The sequence below is a fragment of the Myotis daubentonii genome, chromosome 10 (assembly GCF_963259705.1).
Source record: "Myotis daubentonii chromosome 10, mMyoDau2.1, whole genome shotgun sequence".
Classification (NCBI taxonomy): Eukaryota; Metazoa; Chordata; class Mammalia; order Chiroptera; family Vespertilionidae; genus Myotis; species Myotis daubentonii.
In genome coordinates this window covers 54,002,764-54,021,645 of record NC_081849.1, presented here as the reverse complement: position 1 = coordinate 54,021,645, position 18,882 = coordinate 54,002,764, and the positions used below count along the sequence as shown (strand labels likewise).

The following is an 18,882-nucleotide window of genomic DNA, read 5'->3' as shown; positions in this document are numbered from 1 at the left end:
GGGAACAAATACAATATTTGTATTTGCATGTGGCCCATGGGCTGTCATTTGAGGACCCCGGCTCTATATCAAATAACATAGGTGCTATAAATTAGATACCGGGAAAATGCAAATGCACTTCTCATCCTGAGATGATCTGATGATAATATATACGATCATAATTAGTCATTAAAATGTAAAATTAAAGATCACTTAAGAAATATGTTTCTCTTAGAATGCAGCATGTGTTTGCTCACATTTCAAATTGTTATACATAGCGAATCACCAAGATAGTCATTTGTTTTTCACGTAACCTGAGAGTTTTCAGAATGATTCTCATATATTCTCACTTTTACCCTGATCTGCTAATTAGATGCAAGAGTGCTTCCGTCAGCCACTTAACAGTCAACCTTATTTTTAGAAAAAGCTTTAAAATATCCTGGGACTCTCACAAAAATGCTTGATCACTCAAAAAAAGTAAAAGCACTAAAACATTTGAAGTTGGCCAAAGGCAGTAGACTTCCTAACTTAGCTGTCGATTCAAAGTATAAAGAAAGCAGGAGTGTATTCTGGAAGAAAAGTAAATATAGAAAGAAGATGCGTCCATGCACTTCATGGGGTTTGGGAAAGGATCAATGATCCTTAACTAAATGAACTCTTCCAGTTTAGTTCTTTGCATCTATCCAAGATTATTCATTATTTAATCTGATCTATGATGGATATCCAGTGGAATATTTTAGTGTTTACTAACATATTTACTCGAAGCAAAGTCTGTGGAAATTGAATCTCTATTGCCTCATTCCTTTGGAAATTGCTGCTTTTTAAATACATGTTTTGTGGATTCTGATGGCGTCGGTGGAATGCTATAACTTTGTCACTCTGTCCTAGGTATGCTCTAAATTGCATTTTCTATGTCCTCTGCCTTCTCTCAGTCAAATCAGCTGTTTGGATGGGTGGTAGAGATGGGGTCTTCAAGTTGCTTTCAAAAAAAGGTTTCCTCCTACTTTCAGTTGAAATATAAAATTAATTACCACATGTATACCGTACAGAGACACAAATTCCCTATTCAATAATGGCCTTAGGGAATTTCTATTTAATTTGTGTTGTCCATCTGTGGATCATATTACCAATTATTATACTGACAAAGCAATTTTACTCTCACCAGTTTAATTATATTATTCTAGGCCATTTCCCATGTGGTCACTCTTTTTTAATGTCTTAACTTGTGGCACAATTCTATTAGGCCTGGGATTTCTCATAATAATAGACTCTGTATTGAAAAGTGATATACCCATACTCCAAAAATCAGACCTCAATGTATACCTTTGGAGCTACATAATGTTCATCCATCCTTATACATGGCATTAAAGACAATTCCTGCACAAATGTTGATATATAAATACATTTTTGGCATTTATCCTTAAAAGATAATACAAATTATATACATTTTCTTTTTGTATGGTATCACTATAGCAACAGATTTTAAATCACTCTAAAACCAAATGAATCAGTTTCTACTCACTGCTGGAATGCTCTAAGAATTTAAACAATATCGGTTCACTAGAAATTTACTGAGTGCCTGACCACATAGTAAGTACTAGGAACTTCTTAAGTTAATCAATCATTTTTAAGATTTTGCAGGACAAGAGGTGGAATTTCTGAAACTTTTTGTTATACATTTAATCTTGATACTTTATTTAACCTTTATATTTTAAAGAATCTTAGAGGTAACCCTAGCTTATACAAGATACATGTATACATATTTCCATTTGCACATGAGGGATAGAATTTTATGTACTGCCCCTCAACTCTGCCCAGCTGTCCCCAAACCCCTTAACCTTTTCTTCTCTTTGTATTTCCAAAGCATGTGTCATTCTATAACATACCACATAATTCACTTACTTATTATGTTTATTATTTATGCCTTATCTCCTGTACATGAATGTAGATTGATGAGGGTATTTTGGACTACTTCATTCACTGAAGTAGCCCCAGCATCTAGAACAGAAGGTGCTCAGTTAATATGTGTAGAATGAATGAATGAGGGAAAGGCTGGAGAGAATTTTTGTGGTTGCATTCCATTCACAATCAGGTTTGGACACTTTCTTTTTCCCAGACTGTCCTTCCCTCTGTGTCACATTTCTGGGAAATAATCAGAAAGTTCACTGAGAACAACTAAAATCTGTGGAATAAAAGCTACAAAGTTTCTGTATGATACTTATCAAATAGCTGTGCTTCTCTCTACCTACTTAATGAGAGAAGATATAATAGTCACACACCCAATCCACTGAATTAATCGTAACATCAACATTGACAAGTTTCTTTATTGCCATTTAGAGCTTATTCAGAATTGCCTAATTTGTATAATACCAGATATGGACAACAGCTTACCCTCTTGGTTCATATTAGTCATTGTGACAAATTGCATTTTCCCAGACAGTGTTTACACAATCTGTGTAAACCTGTGTTTCCCGGCCTGTGTTAATCAAGAGTGTGAGATGTTTATTTAACTCTCTTTGTTCCCACTTACCTTTCCTTGAGAAAATAAGGACTAACATTTCTATTTGATTTATATATACATTTTAGGGCATTATGTGGAAGTCAGGGTGCAACTGATAAAAATATTTATGAGTATAGGGAGAGTAGATTCTAAAGATAACCTACCTGACCACTCAATTATAATATAACTGGAATGTATTACTTTCTGTAATGGATTCTATAGAAGTTTATCTAAGTTTAATATTAGAGGTTAATTAGAAATAAAATTGAATGAGAAATTGCTCCTTATATAGCGGGTGCTGGTATTTGAGGAAAAGCACGTTTAATTAAATGGGCAGAAAAGACTATTAATAGAGTCTTTTTTAAAAAATAGATTTTTATTGATTTTTTACAGAGAGGAAGGGAGAGGGATAGAGAGTTAGAAACATTGATGAGAGAGAAACATCGATCAGCTGCCTCCTGCACACTCCCTAGTGGGGATGTGCCCGCAACCAAGGTACATGCCCCTGACTGGGATCAAACCTGGGACCCTTGAGTCACAAGCTGACGTTCTATCCACTGAGCCAAACCGGTTGCAGGGGTGGGCAAACTTTTTGACTCGAGGGCCACAATGAGTTCTTAAACTGGACCAGAGGGCCGGAACAAAAGCATGGGTGGAGTGTTTGTGTGAACTAATATAAATTCAAAGTAAACATCATTACATAAAAGGGTACGGTCTTTTTTTTTTAGTTTTATTCATTTCAAACGGGGCCGGATCTGGCCTGCGGGCCGTAGTTTGCCCACGGCTGGGTTAGGGCTATAAATAGAGTCTTGTAAACAAGCTGAAATGGAGTACTGATGTCTCTGAAAAGCATTTTCAATTGATAGTGTTTATTTAATGTCTAATTCATTTCAGAATTCAAAACTTTAATAACGCAGGCACAGCTAGTATTGCTTTTGCAGTTATCATTCACAATGGAGATGTTTTTCTTTTAAAATGTAAAAGAGAAGCAGGAGATGAGGGACAAACTTTTCCTGAGCTAATAGTTGCAAGTTTAAAAAGCGAGGGTGAAAAAGAAAGGGACTATTCTAGACATTTGAGTACAATAAAAAAGCAATTGCCTGGGGTAGAATTAAAATACGTATGGACACCAGCAATATTCTTGGACAGGCTCCCTGAAGGAGCACTGTGGGGGTGATGAGGAGAGAGACTTCTGTTGGAAATTCTCCTGCAGCTACCGCTCATGTCCTGGAGACGGCAACTCATCTATTACTTAACAACATGGTTTTCAAACTGGGCTCCACAGATCCCCTCAGGCCTGCCTGTCAAACATAGCTTCCAGTATACCCCTTACACTCACTGGACTTTCTTTTCAGCTTTTTAAGAAGAAAATGTTCTGCAACTTAAAAATAAATTTAACTGCCGTAAACATTATTCATTCTTTGCAACAATAAAAAAAAATTGGATCTTTGCCTTTATCAACCATTTCTGCTATTTTATTTTACTCTATCCTTTCCATTGACTTCTGACCCCTTATTCTCCCTAATGCCTTATAGAAGTGGTAACACTAATTTCAGTAAAACAATTAGAGTGTAATCTTCCTGAAATCTGGTAATTTTAGTGATATAACCAGAGTTGTTCATTACTTATGTGGTGATGTAAGTTTTCATAATTAATAAAGATGCTAAATGACCTGTGTGAATCCACATATATACTAAAGTCCTATATGTTAGTAAAGCCCGGCAAACCCAAAACAGTTTTTTAAAGCTTTATGCCCCATAGTTGAGTTTAGTCTCATTCCTAACATGTAGGTCTTTTTCTCCTTTAAAGCATCATCACAATGGTCATATAGTGAATAAGGCTTACACCTAGGGGCTTGCTTTTATAAATGAAGAAGGCATTCATTATTAGACATAAGCCAAATCTATGGACTCAAAAATTAACCTGAGAATGTACCAATAAATGTGTGGGCATTTAATTTTCAATGTGAAAGAAAAATATTTTCTTGTATTTACTCTCCATGTTTATCCCATCTCTCTATATAAAAGCCTAAGAGACCGTTTGACCGGTAGCTATGACACACACTGACCACCAGGGGTCAGATGCTCTAACAGGTAGGTTAGCCTGTTGCTGGGGTCTGGCTGATTGGAATGGGGCGGGATGGGCCAGACATGCCCTAGAGACCTCCCGCTGTCCCTCCCTGGCTGGCCAACCTCCCGCGGTCCCTCCTCAACTGGCCAGCCCTAATTGACCCTGATTGGGACTGGGCGAGACTGGCCAAACACATCCTGGGGCTTTCCCGTGGTCTATCCCCAGCCCCGATCGTGCACCAGTGGGGTCCCTCGGCCTGGCCTGCACATTCTTACAATCCGGGACCCCTCGGGAATGTTGGAGAATCAGCTTTGACCCGATCCCCACAGGCCAAGCTCAGGGACCAGGCCAAGGGACCCCACTGGTGCACAAATCCATGCACTGGGCCTCTAGTTTCTTCACAAATGCATTGAAGGTCAATTTAGCCCTCAGAAGAAATTTTGTTCACTTCCATTAAAAAACAAAATTGACTCCTCTGTGGTCTTTTAAAATAGCCATAAAAAAGCAACAACATTAAGTTTATCCACACAACAGTTTTCCCTCCCTTTGCTATAAGTTTAACCTTTAAAGCTTTAAGACTTTGAAGCATAAGATAATTTAAGAAGAAGAAACTCTCCTAAGTATGGGGGATTTTGTTATTAATTTGTTTGTTTGCTTTTACTTTTTTTCATATTTGGAAATGGACATAAGAAGGACCACTTGAAAAATATTTAAACTCTGTCCAGCTCAAAACATGAATCCAATTTTAATGCACTATAATTACAAACTATGAGCAATCTATTTCTCACTTGTTCAGTGAGATGCTATAGGAAAAAGTCATTAATCACAGGAATGCAGTGCCTGAGTTATCTTCTTAGAGATTCACGATTCCCATTAGCAAAAAAGGAAAGCCCAGGGAAAAGAGCTTTGTTTAACCAGTTTAACGCAATAATTTTCTAACTCACTTGACCACAGAATGCTTTTTGTAAAATGTATGTTTCATACTTATTACAATCCACCAAAACTGTTTAAAGATCATCCTTTGGAAATGCTTCCATGGCAATAAAGGATTTTCATTGATTTGAAAGAACAGAGCTTTGTTAATATTAGATGAAGTTAAAAATAAATCACTCTAATTAGTTTCAAAGTTTATTTATTTTCCATTACTTCATCTTCACAATCTGAACACTCAATAAAATACATTTATATTGCTTATAAAGTCCTATTCCCAAAAGTGAGTTTTGTAGAACTTATCTCTGATATTTAATACAGTATTGGTTAGAATTTTAAATGTTAAATTTGGGGAGAAAGTCAGAAAATGCCTTAATGCTTTCCCCGGGTCTTTACTTTGGTTGACTAAGTAAACCATAGGTACAGTTCTTACAGAAATGATGGATTTATGTCCTTTTAAAATAAAGTATATGTCCACTACATGACCATTGTGATGATGCTTGAAGGAGAAAGTTGAATGCAATTCCAGCACTACCTACTTAGAGCTAGGCCGCACATCACAGGGTAGGGGCTCAGGTCTCTACTTGACTGTTCTCACCTCAGACATCAGCTACAACTTTGGGGATTCACAGATTAACGTTACTACTGAAAAGCTGGCCACAGATTTGGGGGTTCTCACCACCCCATCAGGTCCATTAGTTTACTGGAATGACTCCGAGAACTCGGGAAAGAACCATACTTACATTTACAGTTTTATTATAGCAAAAGATCACAGTCATAACCAGCCAAAATAAGACACAAAGGCAAGGTCTGGGAAGGTCCCCCAAACAAGGCTTCCATGTTCTTTTCCATGGCACCAGGAGGCATCATCATCCCTGCACATCAATGTTTATAATCAACCAGAAAACTGACCTGAGCTTTGGTGTCATTGTTATTGGGGTTTCGTCACGTAGGCATGATTGATTGAATCATTGACCACATGGTTGGTTGAACTCAATCTTCCCACCCAAGAGGTTGGTCAGGTATCATGCTGCTTAAAGCCCCAACACTCTAAACACCTGCTTGGTCTTTGAATTCCATCAGTCTCCCTTCTGTCAACATCTTTTTAGCATAAACTCATGTGTAGTGCAAGGGGCCCTCTATGAATAGCAATGATACTCTTAACACTCAAGTTTAGGGCATGGGGGCTATTTCCCAGTAATCAAGGTCAAAGATCAACCTAATTCTTTATTGTGCAACAGAAAGCTTTAGAGTTTGCTATAAGAAATGGCCTTGATAATGAACTTATACAGAGATGTATCTATGAATCTTAAAGTGCCTTATCATTGGATAAGCTTCCAGTATTGGAATAACAATATCAACAAAACCCCACAGCCTTTAACACTGATGTTGAAATTTCCTGAATCTTTAAGTACTTAGCAGAATGGAGAGATATGCCTTCATATGTATGTAAAACAAATAAATATAAATAAAATTAAAATAGCATTATACTGTAGTAATATCAATTTATCTGAACAGTTCTCTATGAAAATTTTAATTGCCCAGTGTTGATTCCAATTGAATGAGTAGAACATTCAATTATAAGAGTTTGGTTATACACATAGTTGTTTGGTTTCCCTGGGTTATCTAGTTATCAGCTTTTAATATATAATTACAAAAGAATATCATGTTCATTTGGGGATACTTTAAAAATATTTTTAAACCCACACAGACAACAATAGATAAATTTATAGATAAATGCTCTCATTCCTGTTGCAATCATATGTATATAATACACATTTAAGCAGGAGAGATTTTTTTGAGGTCACTTTGGAGATTAATCCAGATGTTTCACATACAGTGCCAGTGTTGCTTATTCACACAGCTGTAAATCAGAACCAACCGATATTTTTTCATGTGTTTTCAAAATGATTTTTTTTACTCTGTCAACAGTGTACCTTTCAACAGCACCGCGTTAATAGTTGTGAAGGTTGTGGACAGCTACTTTATCTGCAATTCACAGTTCAAATGAATGAGGTGATGGGATATATCTAAAAGGCACTATGTCCTCTGGTTGCCACTTTAAGGCTGTTAGTGTTTTGCATCCATTTCAACCTCAAAGAACAGTCATAGGATACAAAAAAATATGATCGGAAGTCAGGAGTTTGATTTTTCCATTTGTCAAATTCGGTGTTGAACTGCTAAAAGTTTTAACACCTAATTGTGAAGTCATTTATTTTATTCCAGTATTCCTCAGAAGCCATAAATTGCTACAAGATGCCAGTCATTTATTTAGCCTTAAAACACATCAAATGTTCTGTCTTTCAATCCCCCATGATTATCTAGCAATTCACTACTAAGATTAAGGATTTTAATTGTGCTAGATAAACATGACAGGCAATTACTGAAAGTTGTTACACATCGGAAATTAAAATGACATGTTAAGCATTATATTCTGCTGCAGTTTTATCTCAGGGTCTACATGTATCTTTTAACAATTTAATACCTTGAGTTTTATTTGAGAGATGTTTCTGGAATATGCTAAGTGTTAAGTGTTACTACTTGATAATAAATGTGAATCAGGCTGAGGTCATCCATGTTAAATCTCACTAATGCCATAATACTTCAACTGACAATGGAAGGAAAGAATTTCCATTTATCTGGTACTCTATGAAGCAGTGACATTAAAGATTATGTGTTTCTGTTTTCCACTACAGTTACTAAATAACAAAAGGTTAGAGGTTTACTTTTACAGTCATTTTGAAATTTAACAAGGTGGAAAATGCAATTCTTCTAGAAATATTTCAATAACGTTACCTTTGAAATACTAGTGTCCTTTTGCCAAAGCTATTGATAACATCTGGAAATAATTGGGATTTTAAAAAATTATTGGACTTGCTTAAACATTAATTAGTTTGATGACAGAATGGCATTCACTTGGAAATTAGACATTTTTACATTTTTATTTTATTTATTAAACTATTACTATGCAATAAAAAACTAATATATTAAAAAATTATTATTGGCCCTATCAGGAATTACATATCTAAGCATCTCATGCTGTTTTAGATAAATTTATTTACTGGCTGTGCTGTATGAAAAAGATAATGGAGTTTAAAATGTATTTCAACTCAAAAAAGTAAGCGGAGCTTTTGTTTCCTCACCTCAAGCCATATTTAAAGTCAAAGTAGAAGATTTAAGTAGATCACTCCATCTATTTGAAGATTGTTATGATTTTCAAAAAAGAATTGATAAAACAATGAACATTGGAAATAACTAGATTTATTTTAAAAAATCAAGACTTAATATTATGATTGATAGTTTCTTTATTATTCTAGGATAACTAGACTGATTTTGAAATCAAATCATTGCCTAAGCACCTTAAGGAATTCTGTCACAGTCCAGCTGGTGTGGCTCAGTGGTTGAGCGCTGACCTATAAAACAAGAGGTCACTGATTCCAATTCCTGGTCAGGGCACATGCCCAGGTTGCAGACCCTCTCTCTGCATGCAAGAGGCAGCCAGTCGATGTTTCTCTCTAATCGATGTTTCTATCTCTCCCTTGCCCTTCCTCTTGCTCTAAAAAGTAATAAAAAGATATTTTAAAAATATCTACTTAGAGATCCTAGTACAAACTGTTTATGTGATAATAATTTCTAAATCGAATCCTTCATGTTAATGTAAAATGGCATGACAGAGTGTATTCTTGAATCAAGAACAACTACTCTGCACACAGTATATGACTCTTGACCAGAGGAATTTTGCTTTTCTTACACATTTGCCTTGGGAACAATAGTGATAAATTGATCTAGTGAAATGCCAAGTTGGTGGTAAGGGATTGTTCAAGGAAAATGCTCCCATTTCTCAAAACTAATCGGTAGACTGTTGAGTTAATTGGCTGTGTGATTTGACGGAATGAATACTCGACTAGACCTCAGAAAACTTTTCCTCACACCTCACTATATGACCTTGCATTTGTCAATTATCTCTCTGCATTTGTTTTCTTATCTGCCCAGTAGACCATCCATACCTGCCCAATGCATTTCTAAAATTTTCAAGCGAATTAAATGAACACAAGGTGTGAAGGTGCTTTGAAATTGGCAGCACTATAAAACTAGGAGACTTTATTTATTTAACAGTCTTCATTTTTCTTTTTCTGGCCTCATTTTCAAAGAAGGGGAAACATAAGGTGCTAAGTTAAATGGTTCCTTTTGGATAGTGGTTGAAAAGGCCTGGCTTTCTTCTTGAGCAAGGTCAAGTTTTTGAGTGGACTCAGAAACTTGACCTTGTGTGACATTAACGGACAGGATTCTGTGGAAAACTGTTATAATTTTTTTAATGAATCATTCTGGCAGAATGCGGATGACATGGCAGCAGGCAGGTTATTGTCAATTAAACAGGAACTGTCAGGGCGTCAGGAACGCTGAAATGTGGTGAGCGTGAATCCTGAGCAGATCATATGGCAGCTGCTCAGCTGTTATTTTAACAGAGTCACTGTGTGTATGTGTCATTTTCCTGCAACGTTTAATTTGAATCCTTAACGATGGAGACTCTGCATTAGCATGTTGCTGTCAAGTCAAACTTGGATCTTCCAAATGAGCGTCTGGGTGGTGGTGGACGAGTGACACGAGGGAGATGGCCCTCCTCTCGTTTTCCTGCACTCAGGGTACATCGAAGAGGCCTGCATCATCCCCTGCCCCTCTGACTGCAAGCTCAGCGAGTGGTCCAACTGGTCCCGCTGCAGCAAGTCCTGTGGGAGCGGCGTGAAGGTTCGGTCCAAATGGCTGCGTGAAAAGCCGTATAATGGAGGAAGGCCTTGCCCCAAACTGGACCACGTCAACCAGGTATTTTCTCCCATTGGGAATACTAAAGTACTGTGATTTAGATTGATAATGATTTATTCCCCCCGCCCCCAATGGACCAAAGTAAATAATAGCCCCTAAATTAGAAATTTGGCTCACTTTATTTTTAGAGTAGCCTGGTTCAATACATGTATATTATTGAAAACCCAAATCAGATATATCATCTCTGTATTCTCAAGCGATCCAGTACCCTGTGTATATATGCATCTGAATATAATGCAATGGAAATCTAATGAAACCTCCCTTTGAAATAATGTCGAGGTATTTAACCTGTAATAAAATTATATCTAACTTGTGTATTAAGAGCAAGATTGTATCATTCTTAGAGTTCCCCAGGACTCTCAAAGAACACATCTCAATTACCAACCACTTAAATTAAAATCAAAGAAAGTATTTAGGATCAGGTATAAAGTTAGGGAAGATACACTGTTCATTCATTTAAAATTAATTGATATAAAATGTTTTAAAATTTTAAATGGCCTCAAAGTCACTGTAAGTATATCTATCAATTTAGTCATTGGCCTTTTAAATCTTATTTTGAACTTTATTTGACTTCAGATGCTCTTTATTAGTTGCTATTAATAGTTGTGTTCTGTTGGAAATATAAAGTAAAAGGCTAATAGAGGAAATTGCAACTAATTTAAATGTAACATAAGATACATCAGACAATGATTATCATGTTTGACCTGCATGTGAATGAACAAAGAATGAATTTTATATAGTCTGTGTAGATGTTAAAGATGTATATTTAAATCTAAGTCACAATCAAATGAACCAAGTCATATGTATGAACCAACCATAAATGTATAGATATAGTTCATATACACACAGACTAATTTTAATCTCCAAACACACTGCCTACCAGGACCCAAACTTTCCTTCTCAAATTAACCTAAATTTGTTCATAGCAATAAAAGTACACTGTAGAGAGAGTAAAAAGAACTTATGAGTAAAGGGACTAGGATTAAGAAAGTGTAGAATTAAATTCTATAGAAAGTACTCTGAAAGAATCTGGATTTTTCCCCAAGTATCTAAATTTGCCCTTAAATTCAACTAAAAGTTGGTAATATACTGCACTGCTGCCATCTATTGGTAATCGAGCGTCCCTGTGCTTGGGAATGCTTCCCTTGACCCAAGTGAAACAGAATAACTCAACTGTAATGTTTGTAATACAAAACACTTTTCTGTGAGTTTTGAAATCTTGAATTTTCAATAGTAAATGTAAATTTTATTAAATTTGGCCATGGTTCTAATAAAGAGAAATTTTCTTTAATGGTGGATTTGCAAAGATTCAAGACCTCATGCCAAGTTGTCTTTGATACGAAAAGTCTTTCCTCTAAGCCATTTCTCTGTCACTCTCCAACTTTAATGTAGTCTAATGCAGAGTTTGAAAAGGACATCTGGGTATCTGTTAACAACTTACTGGTGGTGTATTGAGACTTTAACAACTAAAATATCAAAGCTAAAAGAAGAAATAATTCATTTATAAAAATAAACTTTTAAGAATTTATATATTAGTAATGTATTAGAAGAGCAAAGACTATGCAGAGGTTTGTGTTAATGTTGAAAAATGTTGAAGTCACATAGACTTTTTTTACAATTAAATATTCCTCAATATAATCAGTGGTACTTTGACTTGAAAATGGTGTTTGAGGTTCTGTTTTCCCATTGAGGAAGCAAATCCTCATTTCTTACGAAATGTGGATGGATGGATGGATGGATGGATGGATGGATGGATGGAGATGGATAGATCGATCAGTCAATCAATCAATCTGTAAATAGATAACCATTCACAGTTTGAAGCACATGACATTTGCAACTCTGTGTCAGTTCCCTATGATCAGTATGATAAGTATGTTGAGGTCTACGCCATTGTCAGAGTTGCCTGTACCCTGCCCACCTAATACTTTCCGTGACTCTGCTGTTTGCAGTAGTTATTAGTGTATCTTACCTTGAGTTGGTTTTTCTCTCCCGGGGCCTGAGAAAAGTGTTCTAATTATTTACTCCTTATCTCCCCCGCAAAAAAAAAAAAAAAAAAAGTCTTTTCTGTAGGGATAATAATACTTGAAACTTGAAGCATGAGCTCTTCTCATTCAATATACTGACATTTTACTTCTCTTTGCTTCTCTCCCTGTCTTGATTCATGTGGACTACAACCACTCCAGGCCCAGGTAAGAACTCTTAAACCTCACAGTTCATAACGGAGTGTTGTTTATCTCCTGTTTTACGCCTGACTTCAGGAAATGTATTTTTTTCTACAATTGCCTCTTATTTTACAGGGAGAAGATATTATATTTTTCATAAAATTTGTGTTCTGCCATTGTTCCCTTTTTATTTCCTAGCACGGTGCCTATGTTTTCTCATCTTAGAATCAGGGCCTGAGGTGCAGGGGTGGGAAACAAGCTTTCCTTCACCAGCCTCAGCCTTGAAAAGGCACTGACGCCTCCTGCTAATGATCTCATGCTTCCCAGGGGGAGGTAAAGGTGCAGGTGACAGCAAGTGGGTGACAGGAGGAGGCTCTGAACTGATCTGTATTCACTCCAGTGTAAGAGATTAACATGCAAGCCATCGAAGGACCAGAAAAGATGGCATTTCCTCTTCGGTTTGTTCCTTCCCCACAAATTGTAATGTTTTCTGCACCAGAAATCAGTCAGATCTGAACACAGCTCCCAATATGAATGTGATCATATGACAGTAAATATAGATTCTCACTTCAACAGTGCATATTTTTTATTATTATAGGGCATAAATTTACTTTGTCACTTTAATTGGGTGTTTAGTCCACTAAAATTTACACAAAAGAATAGCTCCGAAGAGCTATTTAAATCTATATGCTCTGTAATTGGTTATATAAGCATTCATATGCTATTGTGTGTGTGTGTATGTGTGTGTAAAATAAGAGATGGAGGTGGATAATTATAGATTTTGAAATGATTTTTAAACACTTTTTCTATAATGGTTGACTCACCTCTATTGCAGTGGATTGTGATCTATTTATTTCCTTTATTTAGTCATTCTTCTGATTGCAAAAAGAGGCATCCTTGTTCATTGTTCTAAAAACCCTGAAACCAAACAAACACCTCAAACTTGGGGCTCTGAAAGCTTGTATGGATGCAGTGCACAATTTGCTTTGTTTCAGTGGCCTTCCCTGCTGTAGGCTGTAGCTGTGTAATGTGAGACCCAGTTTCAGACCTTGCTTCCAAGCCCTAACTAAAGTTTGAAGATAGCTTTATTTCGTGTTATTTATCTTTTAATTTAGTTTCATAAATGGAGCACAAAAATTACAAGTTTTGGTTGTTGCGCATATTTTATAAACAAGCCCAATTATTTGAAAATCGCTACTTTTATACACTATTTAATTAAGTCATTCATTTGTTATTCATTCATTTATTTAACAAATCTGTATTGATTGCCTAACATATGAGTACCCTGGGGTAAGTATTGAAGACACACAACACTGTAAACAAGACCGATGGCCTAGGAAATTGCAATACTGTGGGAATGTTATGGAGTTTGGGGCCCTTGGGTTTCCCACGATAGAAATCCGGGGGAACCACCAGAAAAATTTCTAGACAAATTTTACTAAGCTGATATTCAAACACAAGGGAGGCAGCACAGAGAAAAGGAAGGTCCTCCAAACTTACTGGTTGCGGGGGGGCGGGGGGAGAGCGGGTGGCAGTGGGGGCCTACCTCTGTTTGGCAATTTTATAAGCTGGGAACAAAGCAGACTTGCACACAAAGGTGGGTGTTTTTTTAAAAAGGCTAACTGGTGAAATTTTCCATGTCAGGGTCAAGCTACTTCCTCCTGCTGTCTAGTTGCTTAGCAACTGTCTTGGCGGCTGGACTGCTCACTACTGCCATCCCACATGATGTATACCATAGCAGTCAAACTTTAAGCAACTGCATGTGCAGAACAATGGTTTCACTTCTGCAAGGAAGTGGTTAGAAGGGAGAAAAGAAAGCCTACTTCGTTCTTGGTCAAGGAGAAGCTGGGGTGGGGACATTTTTGTAGTCAGCTCATCCGGTGTTCCTTCCGGCCATCTGGTATTCCTTCAATCCCGGGCCCCAGTCCCTGTGCTGTCTCACTAAATGTGGATCGACAACTACAATGGGGCAAAGGGCACAGCTAGTTCTGTCCTTTTTAGTGCTAGAACTCTCAAGAAATTTCAAATAATGGAGAGAAATGAAAGTAGCTAAAATATGTATATAATGATTATTAAATGAAAGTAGCTAAAATATGTATATAATGATTATTGTGATGTAAAATCTTCCCACTCTCATCAGGTCCCTGAGATGAGATCACTGAGAACTGTGTGTGTTTCAGGTGTATGAGGTCGTCCCCTGCCAGAGTGACTGCAACCAGTACCTATGGGTCACAGAGCCGTGGAGCGTGTGCAAGGTGACCTTTGTGAACATGCCAGACAACTGCGGAGGGGGCGTGCAAACCCGAAAAGTGAGGTGAGGCCACGTCGATTTACACAGGGAAGCAAAACACACAAACCTCCCAGTTTCATACCTGCCAACTTGAGCATTCACTCCTTCCCAACCTCCTAATAAGTGGACTTTAGTTTTACTTTTAGGGAATCAGTGTTCATGGAAAACTCTAAAAGATCTGCTTCAAGCAGCAGTTTATCATGTTCGGCTTCTGATTTGGGAAGCTTCGCTCTGAGGTGCTTTTCTTGCAGGAGAGCTGAACCAATGCTGATTTTCAAACCCCAATGACTTGTTCCTTAAAGGCCAAAAATATTTCTGGCTGCATTTTAATAGGAATTTGTTATAAACTCTTGCTCTTTTATATCAAACTGGCCAACTTTTGAATACTTTTTTCTGTTTCAGGAAGCCTTCCCTAAAACAGCATTGGCTAATGCCCCTCATTTATTCTTCTGCAGCCATACTGACTGGTAGGGTAACCATAGTCATATTTGGCTATTTTCACTTTAAATTTAAATGAATTAAAATTAGAAATGTGTTTTCTCAGTTACACTAGATACATTTTAAGAGCTCAATAGCCATGGGTGGCTCGAGGCTGTTCTCTCAGACAGCACAGTATTTCCATCATCAGAGAGCTCTATTGAGCAGCATTTTTCTGTAGTACCCATAGGCCCTGCATTGTTATGAAAAGATCTTTTTACTATTATTAATCTCCATAAGTTTCTCCATGCTGAGACCCTGTCATAATCACAGAAACTCCCTAACACCCAATGCAAGTTTGACACTCATTAAATTTTCTCTACAGCCTCTGCATATGATCTTTAGGGATTCTGGAACCAGGGGAAAAAATGTATGAGGTTTTATTATTTCCACTTTGTAGAGTAGATTCACAAACACTAATTCACCAAGAACAGGTATCTACTAAAGTGACAGCGTTGGTACTCAAACCCAAGTCTCTTGTCAACTGTTTAACTATCTCAATTTCTTCTAACCCAGCTGAGTGGCACACAGTAAAGACAAATATAAAAACATTCAGAACTTGATAACTCATTTTGTGAAGAAGCTCATTCTCACCCATGACCTAATTACTCATGAATTTGAGATTCATATTTTTTAATCTGTTTCAGTAGAAAAGTACAACAAATTAATGTTTATATCTTAAAACCCTGGCACACTATATACAACTTTGCTTCCAATAAAAATAATTTCTGTTTCTTTTTTCAAAAGCCCATCTGAACTCTAAAGTTATTTTTCAGAGGAACTTTTCTAAGATGATGGTGAAGAGGATGTAATGAGTTGATAAGGGAACAGGGAAGAAAAAGAAATAAATTATGCTTCTGCCCTTCTCCATAATTTAAAATTTCACTTTGAATTTAAAAATATTTTTCTTATATTAAGAATTTGATCAGGTTGGTGTTTTGGTTAGTAACAAATATCTTACCTAATAATAGACAAGCATGTAAATTGACCATCCCTCAGCTACACTCACCAGCCAATCAGAAGAGTATGCAAATTAACCCAACAAAGATGGCGGTTAATTTGCATATGTAGGCACAAAGTGGCGGAGTGAAGACGGAAGACTCCGGCTGGAGCAGCGAAGACAGAATGCTCCAGCTGGAGCAGCGAAGGCCTGGGTCCCAGGTGCCGGAGGAAAACCGGTGCCGGCAGCCAGGGGAAGGGAAGGCCTATTGCACAAATATCTAGTATATAACAAAGAACAACTATTCTTTCAGCTTTCCCTACAACTATCTCTGTACATGTTGCTTCATTTTTCTCTGTGAATAAATATTCTGAATATTTCCAAACACATCCTAAACTAAGTAACTTTTCAGATCAATTTATTTTCCAGTAAACATCTTTAATGAAAATAGAGAAGAGAAAAGGTCAGCATTGATTGTCATCTCTGATCATGTAATAATGTTTCTGTACTGATTGAGGAGTGGACCTCCCTAACCTTATCCTCAGCTAATTAAGGTCAAAACGTCCTGCTTAGATGCAAGCATTGGATGACATTTTAGGATACATGAGTCTTTGAGAGCAGGATTCAACATATTCCATCTTGTTCTTTTGCTTTTAGGGTGGTATGACATTTCAAAGGTTGGGTGATAAAAGTGATTTGCTCTGGTGGGAAGAGATATTTTTTCACTGGCATTTTTTTAAAGTGCCAGCACATTGTGATCATAAAAACAGAGCTATTTGGTTATTTTTATTGTTGCTTTTGGATTCTCTGCTGACAATGCACCTCCTTTCCTACACCTGTGGCCTCCAACTTGAGTCTGTACTATGTTTCTGGATATAATTCCGTTTTCTCACAGCATAATTCCTCTCATATAGAAAAAGAAAAGGCCAAGAATTTCAAAAAAGCAAATGAATTTATAGGGTCTTCCTTTGAGGTCAAAACTTGATCCAAATATTTATTATCATTCTAGAGTAATAAAATCATTAACGCAAAATAAAATAAATAAAACTTATAAATAATTTGAATGTCAACAGCAAGGGTTTTTAGCAATTGTGGCACATTCAAGTGATGGAATTCAAATGTAGTCATTAAAATTAATAACTTAGAAAAAGGTTAACAACATGAATAGATGTCTATAAAATATAGTTGGTGTAGTTTTTTCTTAAATGGTACAAATAGCGATAAGTTTTCTTTTATTTAACGAAATGAAAATATATATTTAAATATAATATTTTTAGAGTGGTTATCTCTGATAGAATTATGTGAAATTTTATTTATTCTTATTTTCTTAAAATTAATATGTTACCTGCATAATAAAAGTTAAAGGAAGAAAAAACCTTTGAAAATGGATTTTTATGTATATAACTACATAATAGAGTATTGAACATCTGTCCTTCACTCTGAATCAATAGGTAACTTTGCGAGTTGATCCTTGTACCTGTGTCAGTACCTGCCATGGATGCAGTATTTTCTTAGCAGCAAATTCAACTCTGAGCATTGAACTGTCCCATTTGTTCCGTGTCCTCTCACAGCTGCTGTCAGCAGAACATTTTGAAAAATGCCATTGAAGGTGGAACTTTTTCCTGAGAAACTAAAATTTTCTCAGACATTTATAGTTTAATTTTTCTTTCAACAATGAAATCAGACATCTACCTTTGTGTGGTTTTGCAATTGCTCTTTTATGCAATTTACCAAAAAAAATGCAGAGGAGGTTATTTGTATAGATATTTTTTCCGGCTACAAAGCTACTTAAGACAGGAGCAACAGTACAGTTTTTTAGTCTGAATGCATCACACAGGCAAACAACATTTTTTAAAATTAGGCAGCACTATATAGAGGGTTATTCTGCAGAGTAAATATGAGAAGATGCAATGTCCCTACTGATTGCAAATTCCTGAAAATAGTTGAGATTTCAGGTATAATTAGTAATGTAATTCTACTCACAGTTTAAAACATCGCAATGGATTTGAGAGGCTTAAGAGCTCAAGCCTTCCTTTTCATCTCTTGCAATGCAGTTCTGTCCCTATACCCATTAATTTGGTTGACCTTACCAAGTTATAGATGAGGGGTAAGGTTTTTCTCTTTTACTAGAAAAGTACACAGAAAGTTAACTATGGTACAAGTGAAGTCTGGTACTAGCCACATTAATTAGATTCCCAAAGGTGGGTGAAGAGCCCTTCATGACTGCTTACAATAGAATGATATGTAATAAAGTGTTTGAATTTATTGTGAAAAAGAAAACTAACCATCAAAAAGGTCAAGATACAGGAAAATCCAACAAGCACATTTAGAGAATTTGTGCGACACCTATTATAATTGTCTTTCCACTTCTGGAACTCCTTAAAGTTATCAGCAGATAGGATGGTAAATATCTCTTTGTTTGCCAAACGATTGGATAAATGCCACCAGCTACTTTCAAAAACACTTTATGAAACTTCTCACTAGGAGATTTAAGTGTGACTGGTCTTCCATCATGTATGAGTCTACCTTCACTATAGAATCTACAATTTTGTTCAGAAGAAAAAAGTGCCTTATATTCCCAAATTACAACCCCTCTATGAATCTCTTTGGACCACTTCTCATTAGTCTAGATAAATGACCCTCTCCTTTCAGAGGAAGACATGTAGAGTTTATATACACACCATGGCTATACTTTTTAAAATGTTTTTATTGA

General features: G+C 36.5%; 1 protein-coding gene across 1 annotated transcript in view; it reads left to right on the top strand.

Annotated features, from left to right (window-relative positions):
- Nucleotides 1–18,882, top strand: part of THSD7A (thrombospondin type 1 domain containing 7A) — a 316,639-nt gene that overhangs the window by 268,998 nt on the left and 28,759 nt on the right. The window contains exons 14-16 of the mRNA XM_059712436.1: nucleotides 10,122–10,300; nucleotides 12,484–12,489; nucleotides 14,643–14,776. Coding sequence (XP_059568419.1) covers nucleotides 10,122–10,300; nucleotides 12,484–12,489; nucleotides 14,643–14,776 — 319 coding nt within the window. The remainder of the gene's footprint in view (nucleotides 1–10,121; nucleotides 10,301–12,483; nucleotides 12,490–14,642; nucleotides 14,777–18,882) is intronic.